The 18,590-nt window shown below is 52.1% G+C and overlaps 1 protein-coding gene across 1 annotated transcript; it reads right to left on the reverse strand.

Annotated features, from left to right (window-relative positions):
- Window positions 1-1,712: 1,712 nt before the first annotated feature.
- Window positions 1,713-14,193, reverse strand: ITGA2B (integrin subunit alpha 2b). The gene is made up of 30 exons (XM_081028736.1): window positions 13,904-14,193; window positions 12,910-13,031; window positions 12,723-12,820; window positions 12,439-12,604; window positions 12,119-12,168; window positions 11,996-12,041; window positions 11,773-11,901; window positions 11,496-11,543; window positions 11,299-11,342; window positions 11,082-11,135; window positions 10,889-10,941; window positions 10,483-10,694; window positions 7,983-8,165; window positions 7,689-7,734; window positions 7,503-7,607; window positions 7,367-7,422; window positions 7,139-7,290; window positions 6,905-7,027; window positions 6,477-6,544; window positions 6,164-6,311; window positions 5,523-5,615; window positions 5,160-5,239; window positions 4,765-4,845; window positions 4,540-4,633; window positions 4,287-4,439; window positions 4,059-4,166; window positions 3,456-3,569; window positions 3,068-3,169; window positions 2,740-2,856; window positions 1,713-1,972 (listed from the first exon to the last, which is right to left on the reverse strand). The coding sequence occupies exons 1-30, from the start codon at window positions 14,089-14,091 to the stop codon at window positions 1,913-1,915; spliced, it is 3,093 nt and encodes a 1,030-aa protein (XP_080884862.1). The 5' UTR covers window positions 14,092-14,193; the 3' UTR covers window positions 1,713-1,912.
- Between the last annotated feature and the right edge of the window lie 4,397 nt (window positions 14,194-18,590).

Consider the following 18,590-nt stretch of genomic DNA (forward strand, 5'->3'; position numbering starts at 1 on the left):
ATCCCTTTCTCTTTCTCATAAATTTCCATCTAACCAGATTTCCCAGTCCTATTCTTATGTAACCAATTTTTTTTGAACCTCAACACAGGATTTAGCACTCATCCCTGGTGAATTTCATCTTGTTGGTTTCAACCCAACTTCACAATCTGTCTAGGCTGCCTTGGATCTGCTTCAGTTACCCATTGTATTGGAGCTCCTTCTCAGCCAGCAGCCATCTGCAGGGTGAAGGGACTCATGACAATGCCAGGCAGCCCAGGGCCAGGATGGCGATCTTCTTCAGCTTAATCAAAATTGTCTAGTTTTAAGTCTGAGTCTCCCGCTCACATTCTGTCTTGTGCATAAGGACAAATGCCAAATGCTTTGCTGGATCAAGATAAATTGTCTGGGGTCACCTAATTGCAATGGCAGAGGTGGGAGGAAGTTTGGCTGGGGTTCAAAGTTTGGCTTAATCTTTTCCTAAATAGTCACCCAGCTAGAAACTTGTTCTGGAACTTGCCATGCATGGATGTCAAATTGTTCTATTTTGTTCAGAATTTACCTTTTACTTCTTTGGGTAGAATCAGATACCAACAGCTCTTGTGAGGTAAGCCTGTTCATCAATGGCCTCCCCTAACACTTAGCATCAAGTCCAAAGTCCTCCCCTTGGCCACAAGGTGCTGCCTGCCTGCCCCTACCCCGACCTCATCTCCTGAACTCCTCACTTGCTTCCAACCCATGGGCCTCCATGGGTTTTTTACTTGAACTTTTACTTGAACACATCAAGGCCTTTTCTCTGGCTGTTCTTTCTGTCCAGAACACTTTATTTCTGGAAAGCCACCTGGCATTTATCTTTCTGCTCACCTCATCAGAAGGGCCTTCCCTGACTACGCAGCCTAAAATGTCAGCCCACTCCCAACACCCACATCATTCTAGCACTAGCTCCCTACCTTTATGTTTACTCCAAGCGCTGGCCACCACTGGTCATACATTTATTTATTCGTTTACTCTTTACCCCTGGTTGGATGTAAGGTCCATGAGGGCAGGGACTTTTTTGTTCGCTGTTCCATCCCAGACTGGAATGGTACTGGGCACATGGTAGGTGCTCAATAAATATTTATTGAACATATGAATCAACAAACCTTTTAGGACTCCAGATGAAGCCCCACTATCACTATCTTCTGACTCCAATGTCAGTGGAGGAAGAGTTGTCTTCCACCTCCAGCCCTCCTGGGAGCTCCCTGCCCGCACCCTCTTTCCTAACCAAAGACCCTTCTCCTTGGTGGGGAAGAAGGAATATAAGGAATAGTTACACCTCACTGCCTTCCTCAGGATGAGGGCTTAGTTAGCCTCCCCCTGGCCTTTATTTAAATGGGAGTGGGAAGAGCGTGTTCTTTTCCCAAAACTCGGGTCATCTTGATGTTTATCTCCTTGAAATCATGAAAAAAATACTGTTTAAAGCTGCCCACAAGGGACCCTGCCTGCCTCCTCAGCCACCCTCAGCCCCCTCCCCTCATCCCTTCCAGTCTCACCCAGAAGCTCTGCCACTCTTTCTCCCTTGTTCTGTCCCCACGTTCTACTACTCCCTGACACTCCCCAAAGAGTAATTTGCAGCCTTTGCCCTGGCAGAGACACTGTCTGCTCTTACTTCTACCAGCCCCAGATCCCCACTCAAACATCACCCCGGTCTCCCTCTCCTCCTCTGACCCCCAAGAGGAGGCAGCACACTGAGGATTGGGGCTCAGCCTCTTTATTAGGCAGCAGGAAAGGGGTGGCCCAGCTCCGATGGGAGGGGGAGGTCATCAGGTGGCCTCCATGGAACAGCTCCAACCCGTGGGTGACCGGAGAAGAAGGTCTCTGGGGGACACTCAGAGAAGAGGGGCAGAGCAGGCATCACAGCCAGCCTTTCCGCTAGGACAGAGCGTGGGCTGCGCCGTCACTCTTCCTCTTCATTGTCTTCTTCCAAGGGTGGCCGATTCCGCTTGAAGAAGCCAACCTGGGGATGTACGGGGGCCGGGGACAGGTTGTAAAGATGAGCCTTAGGCCCCAGAGCGGCAGTGGAGGAAGTAGGTATGTTAGAAACCAGCCAGCCTTGAGGGCCTCTCCTGGACCAGCACAAAGACGGACCCCTCTCTGCACAAATGGAGGCCTCCCCCATTTGAGATAATGCATGTAACAATTAAAAACACAAGATTTGTTTTTTCCTTCCTGAAGTTTTCTTAAATACTGATGATTATGACTCAAGTGCATGATGGTATGTACTTGATTCTTATAAGTCTAATGTGTGGTTTTCTGTGAAAGCATCATGTTTTCCAGGGCTTGTGCACCTGAGTGAGTTTGAGAACAGCACACTTGTTCTCCAGACTCAGAGGAGGGAGTAATCCACCAGGGCCTCCTACGGAGCAAGGAGCAGGTTCTGGATCAGACCTGGGCCTCCCACCTCCGTTGAGACAAAGGACAGAGCAGGGAGGAGGTAAACCTGTCGTCCTCAGCAGCCAGAGTTCCTGAAGGCAAGACTCACTCCCTGTGACTCTTCCTCTCGGGGGAAACGGGTCTAAAGGACTTAAGACTTCCAGGTCCCACCTCTCCCAGAAGTCTGTGCCCTGGAACAGATCCTCTGGAGAATGACATTCTGCTAGTGGAGATGTAGGTCAGCCGGGCTGTGACCCCCCACTGGGCCACTGTCTCTCTCTGCCTCCCCGTGAGGGTGAGCAGGGCCAAGCCTGGGCCCACCTGGGGACCCCACCTCCCTTCATGTCTCACCTTCCACATGGCCAGGACCAGGAATGTGAACAACAACAGGCCACCCAGCACTCCTACCAGCACCCACCAGATTGGAATGTCCCTCTCCTCCAAGGCCCGAAGCACTTGCGTCTGCACCTGAGGACAAACCGGAGCACGTCCTCAGTCACCTTGACACTTGTCTTTCCCCAAAACTCAAACTTGTGTAGTGGTGACACCCAGCCAAGCCACCTACCTGTCTCACCCCTCAGACCCAGGGAGGTCCCACCCCCATCCTCTTAGGCGTGGACACATGGGAGGACCAATGGGTCCTGCAGGACTCATCTCCTAAACACCATTCCCTACTCACCAGAGCGTCCCCGCTGGGCAGGCTGAGGGCGGGCACGGCATAGGGAAGGGAGGAGACATTAAACCAAGCGTACGACTGCAGCACAAACTGATCCAGTGGCCTCTGGATGGGGTTGGGGGGAAGCCATTCACATGAGGCCTATTGGTTGTAGGAGTCCAGCCCCAAACTATTCCCCTGGGGAACCCTGTGCCTGGCCTAATCCCATCCCTCCAAAGTAAACTTGGCCCCTCAAATAAATAAGTAAGTAAGTAAGTAAGTAAATAAATAAATAAATAAATAAATAAATACCAAAACATCCACAGTAGAAAACAAAGTAAACCTTGCCCTCACTCTCTTCCCGCTCACCATGCCCCACCTCTCCATCCACCTCCAGAAGGCCCTACCCCACCTGACGGAGGCTGGGCAGCCACAGGAAGGCCACCACGGTGACCATGGCTCGCTGTCCACGCACCATCTCCTGCAGTTCACACTGCACTACAGTACAGGGCACCGAGTCGCAGCTCTGCGGGGATGCGTCATTAGTTCCCAGCCCCTCCTGACCCATTACTCCCTCACCCCAAGACCCCAACACAGAGGAGGTGGGGGGGCAGTGGGGTGGGGGCAGTCAGGGAGCTTGGGCCTCGCCCTCAGGAAAGGCTTCAGATTCAAGCTTCAGACGTTATCTCTAAATGGGGTTGTTCAGACAATCCCAGAGATCCAGGGAGAGGGCAGGAAGACATGGGTCCTCATAAGGTGTTCAATACCCAGAATTTGTGTCACCCTGCTTTGGTATTTATTCACTGTCTTTAATGTACTGACAACCTTACAAAATGCGAGTGCCCCCATTCCGCCCCAGACACAAGACCAGCACAATCCTTCATACTCCCTTGGACCAAGGTGGCCAATCAGAGGACCACATCACACTTTGGGCCCCTGTCTCTGCCCCCTATCCCTCTTTCTTCTGGGCCCCAGGGAGGGGCGACCCCAGCAGGAGACCACAGAGCCTGCTCACCACAAGAACTGGATCCTGAAGCCCTGAGGGTTGTTGGGGCCCTCTTAGAAATGCATGCCTGCGCTCCCGCTTGGAGGAAGGGGTGGAGGTGGGCATCCCCCAGTCCAGCTGAGGAGGCAAAGGAGCTGTCAGGTCCCACGCTCTGCCCATCTCCCAGTCCTCCCAAAGGGATCCTGGTTGATGGGCTGGGGACTCATCCGCATCTCTTTCTTCTACCCAAACTCTCACCTGGAGGGGGTTGGGAGAGGTCTGTGGGGAGCACTGAAGCCCCCCCTGAGGCTGGATATCCTCGATGTAGAGCAGGTCGGAGGACTGAGACTGGTTGGGGAGGTGGAGGCTGAGGCGGAGGCCACTTACGGTACCAGGGCCATTGTTGTGGAGCTGGTGGGGGTGGTGGTAGCAGGATGTTAGGTGGCCCAGCACCAAGACTTAACTCCTGGGACCCTCTCACTCCAGCCTGGGCCCGGAGGCTCCTGCCTACCTCATATTTGTGCACCACTTTGGGGCCCCGGAAGTCCGAGCTGTTCTCTCTGTCCCCTTCTGCCTCCACCACCAGGAAAGCTGGAAGGGAGTTCCTGCAGGGGCCCAAGCACACCCCCACCAGGGTAAGCTTGATCCCCTGACTTGCCTGTGGGGGTTCCCTTGGAGCCCCCTGAACCTAGGGCTCTGCCTGCCATCTCCCTTATCCACCCTCTCGGCCTCTCACCCTCGTAGCTCTACGCGGGCCTCCGCCCGGACTGGCACATCCAACACCACCGCCTCACTGTTTGGATTCTGGCTGTTCTTGCTGGGAGGGAGGGGATGAGACGCGCGTCAGGGACACCAGCCCACCGAACATCAGGACTCTCTGGGGCAGGGCAAGACTTTCAGAGGGCTCAGGAAGCACTAACTCCACAAACAGCAAGCCACGCAAAAGTAAGACCTGGAAAAGAACTTCCAGGGCTCCAAGACTCAGAAACAAATCTCCGAGGAAGAAAGGGAACAGGAGAGTCTGAAGAGCAGGCATCCCAGAAGACCCTTCTGTATGGAGGGCGCCTGAGTGTCTGTAAATCGGGATCCCATAAGGGGAAGGGTGATGGGTGGGAGGAGCCCAGTCTGTACCTCCTGAGCTGCAGCCGGAAGGTCACGTGCTCCCCAGCCTCCTCCAGGTTCTCCACACTCACCAACATCGTGATTCCTAGCTGAGACCGGCAGGGCCTGAGTCACTGCCCAAATGCCCACCCTGGGCAGCCCTGTCTGGAATGTGTCCTCCGGTCCTCATCCTCCAAAGTTATCATTATTATCTCCATTTTACTCAGAAGCTCACTCAGAGAGGAAAAGTCATTCACCCAGGGACACGCAATTAGGGAGTGTGAGGATAGGATCGCGGCCAAGAGCTATCTGCCTTCAAACCCAGCCCGTAAAGCCCTGCGTCCACCAGCCCTTGATGGAGGAGACCCAGCAGCCACGACTCGGCAGCCTCACCCGGACATTCCTCTTCATGGGGTTGCCCAGCTCACACAGCACCACCTTGGTCTCGTTCTCCTTCTTCTGGTTACAGATGAGCCTCTCAAAGCCCTTCGAGAAGGAATTTTCGAGAAAGAAGATGGTTACTGAGCAGCCCATATATATTTAAACTTGTTGGAAAGTCTGGAAAAGACTTGTGTGCCAGGGTAAGGAGGAGCGTTTCTTGGGATGTGAGTTCAAGGGGCTGTCACGGGCTACGTTATGTATTACTCTAGCACTTTATGGGTTTTTTTTTTGGTTTTTTTTTTTTTTTGAAGAGAAAAACACAAAACATTACATGGACTATGATCCCATTGTTATAAACTACATCCATAAAATAAAAAATAAATGTGTACCTACATACGTATCTATCGATGTTGAGAAAAAAGACTGGACGGAAATTTACCAAATGGTAACAGACGTTCCTGTTAACATTTAGCTCCTGAGCCATCTCTAGCTTGGGTTTTATCACAGAGTACTCCTCTTCCAAATTAAAAAGAAAAAAAAAGAGAATCACAGCTTTTACAGCAAAGCGTAAGAGATAGGATAGAAGAGAGTCCAATGCTGCAGCACCTCCCAGGTCCAGGTAACCGGGTAACGTCCTGGGGTGGGGGCCTCACCTCCATATTGCTGAAGGCCCGCATGTAGTGGGCACCTGGGGGCAGGTGCACGGCCAGCTCAGCCTCGTAGGCCCCCTCCCCCTCGTTGGCTGCCTCCATCTGCAGCTCCAGCACATTATCGGCTCCAATTAGGAGCGGGGAGCCCCCCCTGTGGGGAGAAAGGAGTAACGCTGAGGAGGTCGGGTCCTGGCTCAGGGTCTGGGAGGAGGAGAGCCGCTGAGGACCAGGGATGGGTGTCTGCCACCCTAGGTGGGCAGGGGACGCAATCGGGGCCAACCCGGCCAGGGTATGGTGGGGAGGGACGTCTCCTCACACGCGGGCAGTGAGCTGAAGCTGTGGCACACACAGGTCATCTTCCCCACAGTCCAGGATGATGCGGGTCTGGAGGGGACACGTCAGGGTATGTGGGTAAGTTGGGGGCACGTGAAGGTAGGGAATTAGAAGGTCTGAGAATGAAAGAAGTATGGAGATGACAGCAGCGCTTGGGTTTGTTGCAGGGTTTGGGAAAATGGCAGGGTTTAGGTGGTGACATCAGGGTTTCTATCAGTTTACAGGTGACATCAACACTTGGGGTTTAGGGCATACTGAGGTTTTAGGGTTTTCATTAGGGTTTAGAGTGACATCAGAGATTAGAGGTGACATTAGGTTTTGGGGTTCACATTACAGCTTGGACACTAACCCTAACCCTGACTTTCTGGCAGGCGTCCCTCACCTCCCTTGCCTGCCCGCCCCCGCCCCCACCTGCTCCTGAACGTGGGTGTCTCCATGCAGCATGACAGCAGGGGCCAGTCCATCCTCGGGCTGCAGGGACACGTTGACGCTGAGTACTATTGGGCTCAGCTTGTCCCGGAAGTCGGCCTCGTCCTAAGGAGGGGACAAGAATCAGACCATCTTGCGACCATGCACCCTACAACTGAGCACCCCCTGACCCGCAGTGCCCAACCCATGCCCCAGCCCTGCCCAGCCTGGGCGTACACGGAGGAAGGCCGTAGTATTATGGCAGAGGGGGCTGTGCCTCCCGCTCAGGTCCAGGTGCACGGTGGTGCCCGCCTGTTGAGAACTCAGCAGTAGCACCCGTCGGCCCTGGCGGGGCTTCTGCCGATCCAGCTGCAGCTCAGCCTTTAGGCCTGGCAGGGCAAGCAGGGAGGGTCAGGGGCTTCCCTAGCCAGCCTCCCTCCCTCCTGTCCCCATCACGTCACTCACGCAGCTTCTGAGGAATGTTGTGCCCAGTGGCTCCCACACACATTTGGATGTTAAAACTGCAAAAACATGAGTGAAGCTCAGGGGTTAGGGCCCCGCAAGGTTCCAGATCCTGCCTGGCCCATGCCCTTTATCTCACCAGTTCACTGCTGTCTTGATGTGGGGAATGACACAATTCTTCACAGCAGGATTCAGCGAATCTTGCACCAGCAGCTGGACAGTGGCCATCACCACTGGCTGAGCTCTGGAGGGATGGGGGAGGCTTGCCATTGTGCCCCTCCTTTCGGGGTCTCCTCCCCACCCCGCGCCTGGAGCCAGAGCTCACCTGTATACAGCCACCTTGTCAGCCCTGTAAGCTCCCACCAGAAGGTCTATAGGTATTGGGAGGGGTCAGAACTGGCAATTAGAGAAAGGCATGGGGTCCTCATCTTCCCAGGGGTTCCCCACACCACTTCCCCCACTGGAGGTTTGACCTGGCCTGCCCTGGCTTCCCAGCCCCACAGACAGATCAGAGCTCTCAGGGGGTACCACGTCAGGCATAGCCCCTGTCCATGTCCCTTAGTATCTCCAGGTAATGCCCAAGGGCCCTTGTTGTCTAGCTGGAGGGAGTCAAGGGCACCTGGGTATCCATTGTCGTCGACATCTGTGGCACCTCTCAGGGAGAAGCCAAAGCCAGAGCCTTTGGGGAAGGGGCTGTCCAGAACCTGGGAGGGGCGTGAGCTAAGCCCCTCGCTCTGACCCAGGAACACCAGCACTTGGCCCCGACCACTGGGTCCCCCATAGGGGGCAGCCACTGCAACATCTGGAAGGAGTAACAGAAAGGGAGTGGCTATTATCCAATCTCTCCAGGTGGGCCTGTCAAACTTTCAGGAGCTTCTTCTCTGGGCAGACCCCAGGCGACCAGGAGAGGAATGCAAAGGTCTGGGTCAAGGAGGCAGTTGCCCTGCTCTCTAGGACTTTACAACTGGGTCAGACACAGATCCTTCAAATATGATTATTATAAAAACAGGCTCCACTATCTATTGAGAAAAATACATTGACATGATTTCATTTGATCCTGAAAATTAGGCATCATTATTCCCATTTTAGATGAGAAAACTGAGACCCAGAAGATTAAGTAACCAAGACCTAATAAATACCCGCGCCCTCTTCCCAAGCTCCCTTCGCCCACTCCACTTCCACCGTGCGTACCCAGAGCCCCGCCGTGGGCTGTCATCACTAGAGCTTTGATGATCAGTACTGAAAATGTGTTAATCATCAAACTCTTGTTAATTTGTAAGTTTTCTGCACTTGATAAGAATCAGTATCTTTGATATATATGTTATAAACTATCTTTGTTTTCTGATTTTGTTTTCTATACAGTTTGTTTCTTTTAAAGATCTTCATTGATTTTTCTGATCGAGTTGTCTAGATTTCATCCCAATCAAACATTCTGACAACAGTGGCATCTCCAGGTCCTGGGCCTCCACTCTCTCTTGATGTAGGGCAGGGGTGTCCAAACTGCGGCCCGCGGGCCAACTACGGCCCGCAATTCATTGTTAACTGGCCCGCAGCAAATTCCCAAAATATATTTAGTTTACTTAAATAAACCAGGTGAGGCAATACGTACTTCACCTCGAGTGAGTGGCCCGACTGTTTGTGTATTTTACCGCATCTGGCCCTTGATAAAAAACGTTGAAAAAAGTTTGGACACCCCTGCTCTATGCCTTCCTCATCTCCATTTATATCCCGACCATTTGATCACTTTTGCCATATCCTTAGCCTGTCGTTCCCCACTGCTAGTTTTGGGCAAGCCTGGCCAGGCAAGCCTCACCAGGCCAGGCACCATGAATTCCTGACCTCCAGGCTTCACTAGGGACTGTCCTGCAGGGGGGTTTCTGCTCAGCTCCCTCACCCAGTCTGCTCAGCACCTATTTCAAACCTCCATTCTCCCAACTCCTTCACAAAGGGAAGCAGCCCAACTGTTGTGCTTTGAATCCACACCCACTTTTCTCTCTTCCCCCATGCGACACAGGAATAGGTGTCCCTCCTTTACCCTGTCCCTGGGCTGAGCATCTCACCCTCGAATGACTCCCCCAGGCACCTCGGGGACCCTCCTCCAGCTCACTCCCTCACCCCACCCCCATTTCCCCACAAGATCATTTTCCTCCACATTCAACCTACTCCATATTCTTTGAAATTAAAATAACCCTCTCTTGACCCTCATTTCCTTTCAGTAATCATCTTTTCTCTTTTTCCTTTTACAAACTGATTGCAAGAGCTATCTACACTGTCTGCTTCCAATTCTTCACCTTCAGTCATCTTGCCCCATGGTGTTCTGGCTTCTTTGCCTACCCAGCCCTGAATCGGTTCTTGTTACTGACCAATGATCTCCTTCCTGCTAAAGTCCATCTGGACTTCTCTGGCCCCATCTAACTGTACCTTTCAGCAGCGTCTGGAGCCATTGACTCCCTTCCTCTTGCTTAGAGCACTCTCTTCTTTTGAGTTCTGGGCCAGCAGTTCTCCTGGTTTCCCTCTTACCCCTCTGGACACTCCTTTCCAGACTCATTTCCTCTGGGAGTCCCCTAAATACCTTGCTTCCCAGGGCTCTGTCCTAGGTCTCATCTCACTACACAGGCTCCCAGGACCTCAGCCACCCTCCCCCAGCTCCTCTTTCCCACTCATACCTCTCTGACGGAAGTGGGGGAAGCCATACCCAACTGCTCTCTGGACATGTCTGCCTAATGTGCCTAATGTGCCAAGATCAAACAGGTCTAGAAGTGGACGGCTGATATACCCCCAACTCACCTCCCCAGGCCTGCTGCCCGGCCTGAGTTCCACCACCACCCGGCACCACCACCCACCCAACTCCTCTCTCCGTTCCTTAGCCCCACATCCAGTCGCCATCAAGTCCTAATAATCTAAGTACTAAATAGCAGTGAAATCACCCTCCTCTCCGGCTCCACTGCCAAAATTCACCTCCAGGTGGTCACCATCTCTTGCCTGGACTAATGCAAGCAAATCCTAATTGGTCTCCTTTAACTCCTGCTTAAGCCCTTCAAGGCTCCGGCTGCCCTCAGGTCAAATCCATGGTCTTTGTTGTGGCTGTTAACCCGTGTGCAGTTCTTCTCTTTCCTTACCATTGTAGCCATCCCGATTGAGATCGCCCAGAGGCGCGATGGCGGAGCCAAATCGCCCGTAGAGCTGTGTGCCAGTCAACAGGAGGCTGGGGGCGCCCAGCGGGTGGGCGCCCCGAGGCTGCAGGAACAAGTACACGCGCCCCACCTCGGCCAGCTTTCGGTCAGCGCGGCTTTCCATGTACAGTGGCGCGCCCACCAGTAGGTCGTGCCTCCTGCAGGCCAGACGCGCGGCGCGGTTATGTGGGGTGAGCTGCCGGCCAGGGCCACACCTCGCGCATTTTCTCCCTCCCTCTCCCCTCCGTGGGCACGGGGGAGTGAGGACTAGGAAAGGAGGAGACTGGGGGCAATCCGCGCCTCGGTAATTGTGGACCCAACTAGGTAGGGGTGGGGCGCACCCCCTCCTCACCCGTCCCCGTTGACATCAGTGACAGCCACCGAGTGCCCGAAATACGAAGCCACCTGCAGGAAGACAAGGCGCATCTTATTTCCCGCCCCCGGACTTGCCACCCTCTCTTAGACGTTACCCCCTACACTCCGCGTAATAGTCTAGGGTCCTAATCCCCCAGCCTCCGCCACCCCCATAAGGAAGCAGCCCTCACCTGCTCTCCACGCAGCAGGTGCAGCGTACGGTGGTTCGATTGCAAAACTTCCACCTGCGCGGACAATGCACAGGAGCGCATCGTTCTCGTCCCCCAAGACAGCCTCCCGCTCCGCTCCGAGTGAGAAAGGGCAGGAGGTTTGGGGGTGGGGGTGGTCAGGCTGAGGAATGGGGTCTGGGCCTTCGGGATGCCCAGTGGCGGGGCAGGGGGCACTCACCGCTCCCAGGGTCCAGCTCCAGGTGGGGGCACCCAAGACATACTCTGGGGAGAGCCCGGCCCAGGGAATGAGGTCCTTCGCACCTAGCTGCCTTCCCGCCCGCCATTCCGCACCCAGGGGAGATTTCGGTGAGGGGCTTGGAGGGGCTCCTCCCCAGGCTGGGCTCTCCAACCCCTGCCCCTAAGTGGATTTCTTGCCTGTAGTGTTGAGATTCCCGTCGAACTCGCCCACCGCCACCGAGTACCCTGAAGACACAGCGCAAATTAGTGTTTCTGTGAGGGCGAAGCAGGGAGCGAGCCGAGGGCAAGGAAGGAGGGGACGCAGACACCACCCAGTTTTAAACCCTGCATATGCAGACGGCAAAACGGAGGCCACCGAAAGGCCAAGACCTGATCAAGACCGCACAGAGATTCCAGGGAGGGAAGGGTGACACTTGGAGTGCTGGGAAGCCCAGAAGGGAGGTGCCAGGGTTACCCCGGTAGCCATCGAAGTACTCTGGGTGGCTGGAGTCGAAGGTGAGGCGCTGGGTGCCCACGTGCCACAAGAGGGTGCCCGGGCGGTAGGTGGAGATGATATCTGCAATTGGAGCCCGCGCCAGGAGACCTAGGGCGCGAGGGACAGCGGGTGTGGGGGCCCAGATTCTTGGGGTCTCCCAGGCTGAGAAAGAAGGGAGGGAGGTGCACGGGTGGGCACGTACCTAAGAAAAAATAGCCACCAGGGGCCCCAAGTACCAGTTCTCCAGCCTGAAAAGGAAGCCCTGGAGGTGAGAGGGGTGTTCTGTTTGGGAGCCGCCCGCAAGCCGCTTAGGCTCGCCACTTGCCTGAGTGACGGCCGAGCTGAAGCCCGCTTCGCAGTAGCGCTTGTCGTCCACTAGAGGAGGCAAAGAAGGACAGCGAAGGGGCGGATCAAGAAACGTGCACTGAGTCTGGGGCGGGCGGAGGCGGAGTCATATGAGGGCGGAGTCATGGGTGACATAAAGGTGTGGCCTTGAATCAGCCACGGGGAGCAGGGAGGCTAGGAGCTTGATCGACGGGTGGCGGGATTGAAAGCAGGGCCTGGGGGCGCTGGGAGAAGGTTCAGGTTAAGTGTGGGGCTAAGAGGCCGCGAGTGGGCGGAGCCAAAATGGAGAGCGGAGCTCACTAAATTGATTTTTCCTGTAAACCCAGCTCATGATGTTGGTCCGACAGGGCGAGTACTCTGCGCGGCGGCTGTTCTGGAGCTGAGCCACGAAGCAGCCACCCACGGGCGTCTTCTCAGCCTCCTCGGTCATTTCTAGGACGTTCCAGTGCTGCCAGGGGGAGCAGGCCTGGGGCAGGGCCACAGGAGAGTGGGGAAAGGGCGGGACTTGGGATTCCACCCGCCAAACATGTGCCTGCCCCCCCACCCCCCCGACTGCTCCCTGTTCCCTGTCCCGCAGAGCCCACCACAATGTTGTCTTTCCAGCTGACGACCGACGCCCCCAATCCTTGCTGGGCCTTGAAAGTTTGGAAAGTTTGGGAGCCTACTTTTCGAGTCTCATCATCTGGAGGGCACAAGAAGGGGTGGGGAGCTGGAGCCCGGCCATCCACGCTCCTTCTAATCCCTCCCTTTTCCTCCTTGCGTGGGACTCACTGAGGTCGAATGGCAGTGAAGTGCACTGGCCGCCCTCTGCCCTCCAGGGGCACAGGAACACGCCGCCGGTCTCCTCCCGACTGCGGCCCAGGGTCCGCGGAGCGCCCACCACGATGGCCACGCTGCATAGGAAAGCTGCGTGAGCGCGGCGCGGATCCCAGGGTACCCCATGCCCCAGTGCCCGCGCTGGGAGCACTACGCGGAAGGGCGGTGTGCCTTAGGGGGCACTGGAGCACCTCTCCTCAGAGACCTCACAGATCATCGAAACCAACCTTTTCATTTTATGGCCCATGAAACTGACTCTCTCTGCAAGGGAAATCACATGCCCAAAGTAACCGACTGAGTTAAGGGGAAAACTAGGACTGTAACCATTTGGTTTGATTTGAATACCAGGGGTTTGATATCCTTGCTGAGAAAGCCCTCCTAAGCCCTGCCTCCCCCCCCCAAAAAACAGCCAGGGGCTTACATGCTCCCTAGAACCTTAGACTGCTACCGGATGCCTTCTTGAGAACTAGTTTTAATGAAGTATTAGGGAAGCTAGTGGGCACCTCTAAAGTGGGGAGTGGGGTGCTGATATCGCTAAGGACCCTAATAGATCTAGGTTTACATCACAACTTGCCATATGTAAATTGAGGACAGTATCAACTACTCAATACTATCAGGATAAGTAAATGAAATAAATGTATGAGGGACATTCAGCATAGTGCCAGCCAAATGACATAACAAGTGCTTAGAAAAAACAAGGTACCAACTTTTGTTTTCCCTTTGTTCTTGCTATACTTTCAGTGCCCATCTCCCCACTGGTACCCCTTCTTGACACCCTCACCTCAGCCTGTCCCTCCTCAGTATTCCTCGCAAGAATTCAGACCAAATAGACCCTAGTAGTCACTTTGTTCAACCTTTATCATAAATGGGGAACTTGAGGCCCACAGATGCAGCGATGCTTGGGGAATCCTTTTTTTCTCCCGACACCCAGACTTCCCCCAGGGCTCACCTCTTTCGGCTGTCCGTGTAGAAGTCCAATGAAAACCCAAAGTGGCTGCCATTGGGGCCTGTGTAGAAGGTGAGCTGCACTGGGTCCAGGTTCAAGGCCCAGGCTGGAGGGGCAGGACTGGGTCCGAAGAGCAGCTGCACCCACTCCAGAAGCCAGAAGGCATGAAGTGGACACAAAGCTCTGGCCATCTTCCTTCTCCTACAACCTCCTAAGCAGGAATGGAATAACACCTTCCTCTTCCTTTCAGTTTCCACCACAGGAAGTCTTTTCTTATCAAATTGGAGCCCACTTGCTGAGCAGTAGGCAGAGCAAAGGGCTATATAGGCCCTGGCCCCATGTGGTTTCTAGGATTGCCAGGAAGGCTGAAAGTATTGACTCCTCCCTTTTCCTGAGAGTCATTTATCACCAAATCCTGTTTGTTCTGCCCCTCAACTTTTGACTCTTCCCTCCATTTCTGCTACCACCATGCTCGTTCAAACCACTATTGCTTTCTGCTTGGGATAGTGCAACCTTGAACTAACTGGTCTGTACACCTCCACTCCAGCCCACAGTTCTACAGTCACCCCTCCCCCTCCCCAACACATACACAGCTGCCTGCACTACTGTGGCACATAGTGACTTTAGAGTGGGAAGGAGCAAGGAAGCTGCTGCCTCCTGATAAGACTTGGGCTGCTGTATCCTTTTGGATAGGGCACCAGTCCATTTCCTCCTTTTAGGGCCTTGGGCAGCTTCAGTCAGTCATATTGGTCCAGCAGCACCCTCACTCTTCCTCCACCTAGGGCCAGGTCTTAATGTGGTCACAGCAGTGCAGCCAGGGCTGGGGAAGGGATGGTGAAAGGATCTTGTTTGGAGGGGAAAGGAGATGAGGATGAAGTGGAGTCCTTCCAGGGTATTCTGGCTCACAGGCTTTGCAATTATGCACCACCAGTTATTCAGTTGACGGCAGGTCCACACTCTTCCTTGGGTGATAAAGCTATTGTCATTAAGACTTGATTCTAGTGCGGTCATTGCCAAGGGGAAGCCTCCCCCTTCAGGCTGGCACCCTGGGGTTAACACAGTTTAGTCATGGTCTGTTCACTGGATTGTGTCCCTGGATCCCTGGAGAGCAAGGTTTCTTTCTACGGCCCCAGGACCTCGCCAAGAGCCCCACATGTAGAAGGTATTGCTGAAGGACAGACTGAATGGAAGCGTGCACTGAGGACGGAAGATGAAAACACAGGGTCCCACAGTAAAAAATGGTAGTTTTGATCAAGGTCATTATCTAGGGACAAGAGGAAGAGGAGTGTAAAGTCTTATTGATACTGCATGTCTTTTCCAAAAAGCAGGTTCTCAGGCAGGAAATTTGAGATCTGCTCAGGGCACAGGCACATAGCCACATCCTCCTTTGCTATTTTCTGAACAAGCTTAACCACCATCTTATCCTGCCCAAACCCTATGCCATCCTGGAATCCCTTCAGCTCCTCCTGTCCCCTAATTCATCACCTCAGCACACAGCTCCAAGTCCTACCCCTTACTAGGTTAGAAGCTCCTAGAACTTTAGTCCAGACCTTCTTCACTGCATATTTACCAGTGCCAGGCTAATGGTAGGCATGGAATCCATCTATGAGAATGAATACTTGACTCGGTCTTATACTTACCTCCCACCTTCCCACTGTCCTCAACTGAATGGTATTGTAATTACTGGTGTATACTACGTAGCCCAGTGCAGTGGTACCTCGGTTTCCGAACATCTCCGTTGATGAACATTCCGGTTTACGATCACTGTAAATTTTATGGCTCTATGGTATCATTAGATAGTAAAATTCATGCTAAATTTGCAGTTTTAGGGGTTGATTCTAAAGGTCTGGAACGGATTAATCCATTTTGCATTACTTTCTATGGGGAAACCACGCCTCGGTTTTCAAACATTTCAGAACTTGAAGTCTTCTGGAATGGATTATGTTCGAAAACCGAGGTACCACTGTATTAACTCACATTTCACTCAAGTTTTTAATAAGTACTTGTTCTGTTCAAGGCACTGAGGGATAAGGGATACAAAGATCCTTATCAAGGATTCTTCAAGAACTTAGTCTAGAGGGAGTTAAGACATAAACACACATGACTGCAGCAGAGGGATAGAAAAGCATGCTTTGAAAAGGGTAGAGATAATGCCTAGCTCAAATTATTTATACCATTTGCTCCTCGTAACAATCCTATGAAACTATGCTCACTTTATAAATGCCAAAAACTGGCAGAGAGTTTTAGGTAAAATGCCCAAGTTTACACAGCCAATGGGTGGCAAACTAGGATTCAAATATTTGTGCTTGAATTCATGTTCTTAAACATTACACTACGTTGCCTTTTGTCAGAGAATGAAGGGGCTTCTAGGCACAGGAAATAACGTTAGTAAAGAGAGCATGGAACACAGAAGTCAATTACAGGGAAGGGCAAGTAGTCACTCAGCATATGGTGTTTAAAGGGGAAGACAGGATATGCGGGTGGAATGCAAGGCTGCGGCCAAATAACTAGAGGTCCCTGAATGCTCTGCAAAAGAATCTGAACTTGAATCTGTAGGAGATGGAGAACTGAAGATTTTTTAAAGTCAGAGAATAAGAGATTTATTAATTGTGCTCCAATTTGGACAATTACACTGGCTGCCTGTGGATAGAAGGAACCGGAAAACCTAGGACTTAGATCAGGTGGATTGCAACTGCACTCCTCTTGGTTAAAGGTGATGAGGCCTGAACCAGGGTACTGATGGCAGGAACAGGAGACAGCCGATTTCACAATCAGTAACTGGATGAGGTGGGGAGGTGTCACAAGGAATTCAAAGCTTTGGTGCCTGATTGGCTGATAGGACAGTGGCACAAGTAACTAAAATTGGAAACAGGTGGAGGGTCAGATTTGGGAAGAGTTTGGTATTCAGTTAAGGATTGTTTTGTTCCTCTGGGGTGGGCACTGGGTTGGTCTGTATTCTGAGAAAGCAGGCAGAGTGCTGACACATTGCTCCCACTTTCCTATCCCATCAGCCGCCTGAGTGCTTGAAGCCCTCAGTGAATTTGAAGTTCTGCTAAGGCTTCATTAAGTCAACAATTATTGAACTTCTGCTACGTGCCTGGCCCCGAGCTGGGTGATGTGGATATAGAGAAAAAAGTCTTTAATCATTTTTTTTTTACTTAGACATTTATCATTGATATCCCTGTGTGAACCCCCCGCCCCCATCCACTATCCCTCTGACATCGCAGAGCCATTACATTTCCGCTGTCTCTATTCCTAATGCTGTACTCCGCTTTTTGTAAGTATATACATACACATATATACAATCATTTTTGATGTTTCCTTTCTAAATCCTGATGCATAATCCTCAGTCAATGGTACTTTACTTTGCTCATCTTTCTTGAACATAAAAATCAAACTGTTTACTATGTATTCAACTCTATGAAAAAAACACTGAGGGGTTAAGAAAAAAAGGAAGTATAACAACCAGTCCCTGTCCTGTCAGAACTTAGTATTACTGAGAAGCAGTGAATATAACATGAACTGTAATCAGATTCTGAACAGCCAGTAAGCTAACCTGGGACAAGGAATTAGATCCGAGTCAGAGAGGTCAGCCAAGAAATGCTGCAAAAATTCAGGTAGGAGTTGGTAAGGGGGAGGTGAAGGTGTCACTGGCAAATAGAATGGAAATGGTTGACAAGGCCTGGATTAGTCATCATGGGTGTAGAAGAGGGAGTATGCCCATGTTGCAAGCCCAGGTGGCCGAGGCAGGAAGAACCCTTACTGGAGTCAGGCAGGCACATATGCGTATTTTCACGTAAGCATACTCTGTACAGGCTGGTCTGCTCCTTTCATCGACAACTTGCCTGCTCAGGAAATTACTTTTTGTTTTTTAACATCCTTTCTTTCTGCACAGGGATTTTGCTAATTTATGAAAAGTGGCAAATTGAGCATCCAACCCAAAGTTCAAGTTGAATAGCTTCTCTTCAGTCAAGGGGAGAACACAGCTGTATGAGAGAGTAGGAAAGAAATAGGCATTGTATTACTCCTTCCTGAAAGGCTCAGAGAGAGGAAACTAATTTATCACTACAAATTTATGGTTAGCTTTTGATGCTAAACTTTCCCTTTTGTGATTTTTTGGATACAGTAGAGGCTTTTATCAGTTCAGTAACAATTAGGTTATATTTCCTTTTACAGGTAGTTCTTAAGCACTAGTAGTATTAAAGGGCTGAGGAGCCTAATTCAAGAATGGTTCTGGTATACAGAACTCCATCTGGAAGGCAAAGGCCAAGCAGATGACTCGTGTAATCCCATTACCCTGAAGTGCATCCAAAATCCTAAAAATCAACGCCAGAAATCCCAAACCTATTTCACGAGCACCTACATTCCATACATTCTACCACACAGATTACACATCTAAAATGAGGTGAAGGATAGAAATAGAAGCAAACTCTTGTGGGAGAGTGGAAAGGAGGTGCACACTCCAAGACAGCTCTCTGAGAGAAACTGCTATTTCTTCCTCTCTCAGCAGTCTTTCCCCTCTACTTGGGCAGCCTGAGCTTTGAGAAGCACAATTCTAAACGTCATAAATAATTGGTTCACAAGAGTCTATTCCTTGATTACCTCAAGCAAGATGTTATTTGTAACCCGTAACACCATCCCTTCCCAACTTGAGTGGATGGGGCAACAATCACAACAGACTCTGCTAAGT

The sequence above is a fragment of the Rhinolophus hipposideros genome (genome assembly GCF_964194185.1).
Source record: "Rhinolophus hipposideros genome assembly, chromosome: 20".
NCBI lineage: Eukaryota > Metazoa > Chordata > Mammalia > Chiroptera > Rhinolophidae > Rhinolophus > Rhinolophus hipposideros.